Source organism: Carassius carassius, chromosome 39 (genome assembly GCF_963082965.1).
Source record: "Carassius carassius chromosome 39, fCarCar2.1, whole genome shotgun sequence".
Classification (NCBI taxonomy): domain Eukaryota; kingdom Metazoa; phylum Chordata; class Actinopteri; order Cypriniformes; family Cyprinidae; genus Carassius; species Carassius carassius.
Genome location: NC_081793.1, coordinates 14,440,093 through 14,449,081, shown reverse-complemented (window position 1 = coordinate 14,449,081; position 8,989 = coordinate 14,440,093). Strand labels below are relative to the sequence as shown.

General features: G+C 34.3%; 2 protein-coding genes, 1 long non-coding RNA gene and 1 pseudogene across 3 annotated transcripts; 2 read left to right on the top strand and 2 right to left on the bottom strand.

Annotated features, from left to right (window-relative positions):
- The first annotated feature begins 125 nt into the window (after positions 1-125).
- On the top strand, positions 126-1,535 carry gip (gastric inhibitory polypeptide). The gene is made up of 5 exons (XM_059530239.1): positions 126-176; positions 263-359; positions 971-1,108; positions 1,191-1,283; positions 1,376-1,535. Exons 2-5 carry the CDS (start codon positions 277-279, stop codon positions 1,383-1,385), a joined length of 324 nt encoding a protein of 107 aa, XP_059386222.1. The 5' UTR covers positions 126-176; positions 263-276; the 3' UTR covers positions 1,386-1,535.
- LOC132121056 (uncharacterized) lies at positions 945-1,414 on the bottom strand. Its single transcript, XR_009426222.1, has 3 exons — positions 1,323-1,414; positions 1,193-1,233; positions 945-1,079 (listed from the first exon to the last, which is right to left on the bottom strand). It is a non-coding gene; the product is annotated as an uncharacterized LOC132121056 (long non-coding RNA).
- Positions 1,536-2,597: 1,062 nt separating the features above from the next.
- On the top strand, positions 2,598-4,945 carry snf8 (SNF8 subunit of ESCRT-II). Its single transcript, XM_059530238.1, has 8 exons — positions 2,598-2,906; positions 2,991-3,041; positions 3,133-3,271; positions 3,830-3,934; positions 4,252-4,324; positions 4,408-4,549; positions 4,626-4,700; positions 4,776-4,945. Exons 1-8 carry the CDS (start codon positions 2,853-2,855, stop codon positions 4,911-4,913), a joined length of 777 nt encoding a protein of 258 aa, XP_059386221.1. The 5' UTR covers positions 2,598-2,852; the 3' UTR covers positions 4,914-4,945.
- Positions 4,946-5,034: 89 nt separating this feature from the next.
- Positions 5,035-8,375, bottom strand: LOC132120972 (immunoglobulin G-binding protein H-like; annotated as a pseudogene).
- Between the last annotated feature and the right edge of the window lie 614 nt (positions 8,376-8,989).

The window sequence follows — 8,989 nt, the reverse complement described above, 5'->3', positions numbered from 1 at the left end:
CTATGTATCACCCTCGTTATTAATTGTTTTAATGATGTGGAAATAAGTTGTTATTCTGGTGTTAATGTCATTCGCACTGTATAAAAGACCAGTGTAGCTTGCTGTAGAGCTGTGCACCAGTTTCAGCCAATATAGGGGCCAGAAGCAGAACCATCACAGTACCAGAACCAAAAAAGGTACTTTTAAATCGACTTACATTCAGCTGTTTTGTGTCAGTGGTTCTGGATGCGAGATATCCATTTTTCTCTAATCTGATTTGAAGCATTAAAAGGAGAAATGAAGGTTGCAGTATTTGTGCTGGTTTTGATATGCCTGGGCAGTGCATGGTCATGTGCAGGATCCCAGCCTCTTGATAGCAGGTAAGATAATCATTAAGCATCATCAAATCATTTTCAAATAATACATTTACATACTGTATGTAAATATAAAGGTGGTAGCATTTTACAATAAGGTTCCAGATTAAAGGAATGGTTCAGTCAAAAATAAAAATTGGATGAAAATTTTCTCAACATCAAGCCATCCAAGATGTAGATTAGTTTGTTTCCTCATCAGAAAAGATTTAGACAATTTTAGCATAATAGCTGCATTTCAATACTCCACAATAATGTAAGTAATCCAAAAGCTGTGTGTTTGAAATGAACAAATCTATTATAATTAAGACGTTTTAACTTTGAACTGCCCCTTCTGACCAAATGGTCCATAATGCTTCTTGCATGGGTGAGCAAGTGATGTACTGTACCGTTAAATTTCTCCAAATCTGTTCTAATGAAGTAACAAACTAATCTACATCTTAGATGGTCTGAGGCAGAGTGAATTTACATTTTTGGGTGAACTATTCTTTTGATGTTAACTTTCCTTTAATTTTTAATGTGTTACCAAAATGTGCACATATAGACAACAGATATCACAAAACAATTAAAAGAGAAGCTTTTTTTTAATGCAATGTTTGTTTTTCAAATGTCACTTTTAGCTCACCAAATGACATCCAGAAGTTTAGCCGTCGTTATGCTGAATCAACCATTGCAAGTGACATCAGCAAAATTGTGGACTCGATGGTTCAGAAAAACTTTGTAAACTTTCTGCTCAATCAAAAAGAGAAGAGAAGCGAGTGAGTTTGGGGAAATGGGCAGCATGTATGGTATAATTTTCAGGTTATAAAGTAACAGAGGATCCAATGCTCATTTTTACAGACCAACTATAGATGATCCAGACACCCGCATCTTCAATGACCGGCTGAAAAAAGAGTTTGTGATGTGGATTCAGAGAAAAGGCGATGCATTTAAGTATGTTGCTTTCTGCAAGTGAGACTGATTGTGATTTACCGTCATGTAAACTTCATTCATTTATCTCCATGTTTTTCTTCCTTGACTTACAGGAATCAATAAAAGCACCTTGGAGGACAGACTGAACTCAACTCTGATTTGAAGAGCAAGAGTGTACCAGAAATGTTTAAATAATCAATGTACTGAATATCCTGTCATCTATCTCTAAATGAAAATCTTTTAATTATAATTAAATAGTTTTTCAGAATCATATTTTGTGGTTTGTACATTTATTATCATTAGAAAAAAAATGATGTAAGAGCTTAAGGGATAGTTTACCCAAAACTGAAAATCCTGTCATCATTTAGTCACCCTCAAGATGTTCCAAACCTGTATGAATTTCTTTCTTCTGCTGAACACAAAAGATATTTAAGGAAAGTGGGTAACCAAACAGTTGCTGGTCGTATGAATGTCATTCAGGTTTGGAACCAGAGGGTGAGTAAATAATGACAGAGTTTTCTTTTTTGGGTGAATTGCATATAATTTGGGTACCATGCGTATACAAATTCTTTCAATAAATTGGCCGACCTGATGAAGCATACAGAACGATTTCCATTTACACTCGTTTAAACCCATCAAATCATTTAACCAGAAGTCATAACTAGGTAGGACATCTAGTGGTCAACATATGAAGCTACAGGTGAAAAAGTCACATTCATAAAAATTAATTTAACTCTCAACACAGACAGACAGACATCTTCAGTGATCTAAATGTTGTTGTTGTTTTTAATGTAGGACAGTAGCAGGTCATTCTAACACGTGTTAATCAATTTCAATGGCTTCGGAATTATGGAATCTTTAGTGAAGGAACTGATCCTTCTTGTCTCGCTCACAACCTTTGCATTTTCTCAAAGCTCAAACTTCATTTTATTTTTTTGTCTTCCACCACCTGTATATATTCTTGATTTTAAAAATGTTATTTTGTTACATCCTGAAGCTGATAAATTACAAAACATTGAAATTAATAATATGAATTTAAGCAGGTAATAAAAATACCAGTAGCCTAATAGGATGCATTACTTTTAGATTATTTTTCACATAATGTGCCACGTTTAAACAGCAATGATTGTCTGTGATAAGTGTGATTTGTGCGCTACACTGCAGATATCAAACTCTGAGAGATACATTAACTGTAATGTAATGTAATGTAATGTAATGTAACTGATAAGGATTAAGACCTTTATAAATAAGATGAGCATATAATATTTTGTCAGTTGTTCTCCATTCCGACGGGTGGCGGTATCGGACACATTCACCCAGACATTACTGTCGAGACTTTTAGTCGTGTAGAGAAGAAATAATTCACTTCTGTTTATGTTTTCTTCCTGGACTGGTTGAAACTTAATAGATAAAGCATATTTTGTTTGTTATATTGTAACAGATTTAATTTAGTCATATTCTGCTTCGATGTGTGACTGTGTAAATCGTAAACTATTCAGCTGACTAGGAAATCAATTATTAACTTACAGTTGTTAGAACAGGAAAATAAGTTTCATTATAGTTTTTAGACGTTTTTCTTTAGGCATCATCATGCACAGAAGAGGAGTCGGAGCTGGAGCGATCGCAAAAAAGAAACTTGCAGAGGTATGGTAATATCGCTTCTGCGAGATTTATTCACCAGGCAAATCGTTTTCCATTTTCATCCAGCTATTGTGTTTATTGTCACAGGCAAAGTATAAAGAGAGAGGTACTGTCCTTGCTGAGGATCAGATTGCGCAGGTGAGCAATGCGTTCTGAATGCGAGCAGACTCTCACAGGTGTAAAACTGCCCTGATCCCATTCTAATCAGACCGTGTGTGTTTCCTTGTAGATGTCAAAACAACTGGAGACCTTTAGGACCCATCTGGAAGAGTTTGCCAGCAAGCACAAACAAGAAATCCGCAAGAACTCTCAGTTCAGGGTTCAGTTCCAAGAGATGTGTGCCACTATCGGAGTTGATCCACTTGCGTGTAAGTTTTTAGCATAAATATTTACCTTGATGCAGAAACATAACATGTGGCGGATAAAATGGCATTTTATAATTTAACATTAGTTACAATGTGTTTAAAAAAAAAACTTGATTCGATATAATTATTATAAATTATTATATAAATTGTAAATAGAATTATTAAATTAAATAGTGTAAATAAAAATGATAAATAATGAATTGTGATGTAAATATTATAATTATAATGAATTATGCTGATGTGATATTTGTGTAGATGTCAGTTGTAGTTGTAGTATACATCAAAATAATATTTGCTATAAACTATTGCAAACTAATTCTAATTACAGAATTGTAATTATAAAGGGAAAATTTCATTTAATATTAGTGTATGCTCATATGAAAATGATGTAGTTACATTATAATTATTCATTTGTATACATTATTAGAAATATAATAATTAATTATAATTGTATAATTTTAATTATAATACATTATACATATTAATTATATAAATTATAAGTACAATAATTACATAATTGTTTATAATGTTATAATTTTCTCTTTTGCTGTGTGTGTGCAGCTGGAAAAGGATTTTGGTCTGAGATGCTTGGTGTTGGAGATTTCTACTATGAGCTTGGTGTACAGATCATTGAAGTCTGTTTAGCTCTAAAACACAGAAATGGCGGTAAGTTTTGGTCTCTTTTTTTTTTTACCTTGAAAGGTATTACCTATGTGTTGCAAAACAAATTGCACCCTCAATTACACCAAATCTTTACTTATTGCATGACTCTGTGGGATACTTGATTCTGATTGGTCAATCGTGGGATACAGCGGTTAGATATTTCTAAACAATGTTCCCAGACAATCAATCTCTGCACATAAAAAACAAAATAAAGAGCTGATCAATTTGTTTTGCAATTAATAACCATCAAACTGCTCAAAATGAATACCTAACCATAAATAAATCTAAATACTAACCAATAAATAACTTTATGTTTGCAGGTCTCATCACATTGGATGAACTTCACCACCGTGTGTTGAAAGGAAGAGGGAAATATGCTCAAGATGTGAGCCAGTGAGTGTCTCTGATTTATATACTGTTCTTTAGCTATTCTGAACACATGAATTCTCTTACCACCCATTTATGTCGTCGCTCAGGGATGACTTGGTGCGGGCCATCAAGAAGCTCAAGGCTATGGGAAATGGCTTCGGGATGATTCCCATTGGAGGCTCTTATCTAGTCCAGTCGGTCCCAGCTGAGCTCAACATGGATCACACTGTTGTCCTTCAGCTAGCAGAGGTAATCAAAACCACACAAAGTCTGAGACCTTTACACTTCCATGAAGTCAGATCTGATTATTGCCCATGTTTCACAGAAAAAGGGCTACGTGACAGTGAGCGAGATCAGAGACAGCCTCAAGTGGGAGAGAGAGCGTGCCTGTCATGTCCTTGTAAGTGCAGAAAAAACAAAACACCACTGAATGCTTTTAGTATCATATATTAATACCTTTTGTTCTGTTTTTCAGGATCACCTGCTGAAAGAAGGCTTAGCATGGCTGGACTCCCAAGCTGTTGGGGAGCCACAGTACTGGCTGCCTGCTCTGTTCTCGGAGCTGTTATCTCGAGACATTACGCCTGAGGAGGCCAACCAAATGACACCTTGAGAATAAGACATTATTTTGTAAATACACTCTCATGGTGTGAGATGTTGTGAGTCAAGTTTGTTTGCGAGGAAAAGAGCATCTATTTAGTCACATTTTTCACAATATGTTTATTATTTCAATACCTGATTAACCATTTGAAAAAGGTTTGGATAAATAATAATAAAAAATAATAATAATAATTTCTGTGAAAGTGTAATTTATCCTTCATATGTATTATATCTACAATTAATTATTGTATTATTTAATTGGATATTTTCCTCCAGTTCCAATTACATTATTTAAAAAAGCACTTTTATTTCCCTATTTTAGATAGATAACGCCTAATAATGAAAGAGAAGGGACGTATATCTAGAAAATCCTACTTTAAAAAGTGCCATCACACTTTATAGCATATCAGATATAGAAAACAGAATTGACTAATCCTCATGACTGTAAACGTGATTTTCAAACTCTTGCTGTCCCATATCGTCACAGATCAGAGTGCAGAGTGGACACACTTTGTGAGATCGCTCGTGTTCTGTCAGTTCATCCTCACTGATGCCAGGAAAGCCCTCCCGACAGTGCTGGCACACCTTCATTTACAGATTAGGAAATTAATACGGTTGAATCATTTTGACCTCTGAAAAGCTCATTCTTTAAAATATTGTATTCATTAAAAAAGTCATTACCTGTGTCTCTGTTCCTGCAGGATTTGCTATAATGTAGAAAAGAAATATGTTATGAGTTTAATACACCCATTTTATAGAAATACTTGCATTTTTGTCTTTTAAATGTGCTGTATGTAGGTTTGACACCGAGTGGTTGAACTAGGTATTGCAATCCAAATTCAAAATATTGGAGAGGGATTTTTTTCACCCAGTCCCTCCTCTTCAGACTTGATGCACACACAGGTTTCCAGATTGAAGACACCATCAGGAACTGATGGGGCAGTGAAATGGCTGGCAGTGAATGACATTCCGGCCCGGAACGCACATTTTCAAAGGAGAATAACTGACTGTAGCATTGTTTTTCAGTTTTTCAGAAAAAACGGTATTTAAATTTAGCATGTTTCTTAAATATCTGCAAACATTTTATGGTGTTTTTATGCTTTAGTTGAGTCAAAAACCTACATACAGCACATTTAAGTAAATGTTACAGTTTCCTTTTTTGATTACTCTTATTGGCTCAACCTATGAAGCTATCAATGCTCTCATAGAAATGAGAGTCAGGTGAGTATGTCTGCTCCAGAGAGGCCGGTGGGTTTTGAGGGTTGGATAGTTGATCAGACACTGCAGATCACTGCCTTACGAAGCTTATTTACTTCTGCCTTCAGTTCCTGAAGATATGAAAATAATGAAATAATAATGATTAAAAAACAATTGACTGGCCCCTGAATTCCACAACATTTTTGGTATTAATTTTCTAAAACACACTCCTGTTCAAAAGTTTGGTGTCAGTAAGGTTTTTTTTGGCTTAATCGTTGCTTTCATCTCTCAACGTTGATTATAATAATGTTTCTTGAGCACCAATTAACCATATTAGAATGATTTCTGAAGGATCATATGACACTGAAGACTGTGATGGTTCAGTGATGTTTAATGTGTCATAACCAAACAGATCACCTCATTCTTTTCCACAAGCTTCTCTCGGTCTAATCTTGATGTCTCTGCCATTTCATAAATTTTGTCTTGTGCTTGCTGAAGTTGTGCCTGTAATGACAAAGTTCCATGGAATCAGGATCCAAATATTGTATCTAAACGTACTTACAAAAGCAGACTAAAGTTATAAATAGAATGTAAAAGATTACCATAAACCATAAGACTATATTGAAAATACCTGGATTTGCTTGGTTTTCTCATCCTCTGCCTGTTTCAAGGTCATCTCCTCCAGCTTCCTGTTCACTTCCTTTAATTCCTGCTCTGCTTTTTCTGCACGTTTGCAGGCTTCTCTGCAATTCTGCACCTCACTGCGAAGCAGTCCTCTGGCCTCTGTCAGTTGAGTGAGCAGGGAATGAATCTGTACCCGAGTCACAAAGAGATAGATAAGCCTCAGTGACAAGCCTCACTTTACTGTTTTCTTCTTTCAGTTGGGCTTCATTCTCTGAAAAGGATGCTTGTAATGCTTTGTTTTCACTCCTCTGTTCCTCAAGATCCTTCTTCATCCTGAGCCCCTGGATTTCAGTGTACAGTTTCTCATAGTCTTTCCTACTGCTTTGCACATCCACTTAAAACAGAATAAATGTGAAGCTGAAGCTCCCAGACCAGCTCAGAAATGTTTACATCCTCCGCCACAACTCATTTCTCCTGCCTTTTTTTGCATTCATTTGGTTCTGGTGACTTTTCTTTTCAATTCTCACTCATACTTTTGTCTTGGTATTTGTATCGTAATGAATTATGAAGCGTCTTTATTTCTAGGCACTATAAAAGTAAATGTTTTTTCCTTAATTAAGAGTAAGAACACATTTGCAAACCTGGAGCAACTTGACCTGGTCCTGCACTTTGCTGTTATTTTGCTCTGCTTCTTTCAGCAAGGTATTTAGTCTGGAGAAAAACAGATTACAATTTCCATCAACTTTTTGCACATAAAACATATGTTGACAGATATTTCCATAATGAGGACACTCACCCAAGAACTTCTTGATCCTTGAGTTCAAGCTGTTTCTGTAACTCTTTCCTTTCTCTCTTTAGAACAGCTCTCTCGTACTTTTTATGCAGACATGTCAGTGACTGTGAATAATTTTGTTTGATTAAAGCCACATCTTGTACAATTCTCAGTTATACAGATTAAATTATAGACATACTGACGCTAAAATATTCACCTATGTCAGTGGTTCCACTGGTTGTTTCTTTACCTCTTCGGTGGAATTAATACCCTGTACATCTGGCAGTGGTGATTCTGGTGTATCCTTTGACTTCAAATCATCTATGGAGCTCTGCAGTTTAGTATAAAGGCACATTTACAATCATTTTATTCACCAGTAATGTTTTTCAATGTTGGTCAGTACAAGAACAATGCATTAAATGTGTTATTAACTCTGAGATGGCGGATCTCATGCAGTCTTTCATCCAACTCAGTTTTCAGGATCATATTTGCTATTTTAAAGACTCGATCTCTTTCACAAAGTCTTCTTTCTCCTTCTCCATCTTTTCTGCCTGCTCCTACTCACAAAGGACATGCGTTAAATGATTTTTTTGGCCAGTTAGTATTAATATTATATTTTTAGTATAGCTAGCAGAATTTATATATATATATATATAATACAATATTATACAAATACAAACAGAAACTGGGAGTGTTGACCACAACACACTATATGTTTTTCTATAAAAACAATAGATGCTGAGATTTTAGGTATTTTAATTAAGTTAATCATTGTTATAATATTATTTTATAATAATATTTTCAATTACTAGTGGGACTGGTAGCTGAGACTGGTATAGGGACGCAATAGTTTAGTTTTTTTTTACCATTTTTTACCTGCATCAACTGAAATTGTATATTTGACTGTTAAATTCAAGAATTTAATGTTTAAATTTTTTTTTTTAGCAAGTTTCAAAATCAATATCCTTTTTCCATAGTAATTTTACTTTGTGATGCCTAAATTCACTTGTATAGCATTTAAAATGACTTTATACTAAATAAAAAAATATTTGGGCCTAAATTTAAGAATTTTATATTTGAATTGCATATAAAATTACAGTTTTAACAAACTAATAAACTTTATGTGATGCATATTTTTGTCAGTCATACTGTACATAAATGAAATGGGTAAGAAAAAACAGGAGATTTTTGTACTCAAAAAATAATTTCAAGTATGAACATGGTTAAAATATGCCTAGCTGTAGAGCAAGCGATATTCAATCAGTTAAAATATAGTCAGATTTCTTGGTGAAAAAACTTTCTTAGTGTGTATTTAATACAAATTTAGTTTTTGGGTACTATTGCAAGAATTTATTAGTTTATGTTTTGTGTATTCTGAGTGTAAATTTAGTTTAGTTTTATTTAAATGCATTTAGATAAAATAATACAGAATTTTAAAATTTTTTTTAATGTTTATCTGGTTTACTATGGGCCAAAGTTTAAAGTCTGCTCTCACT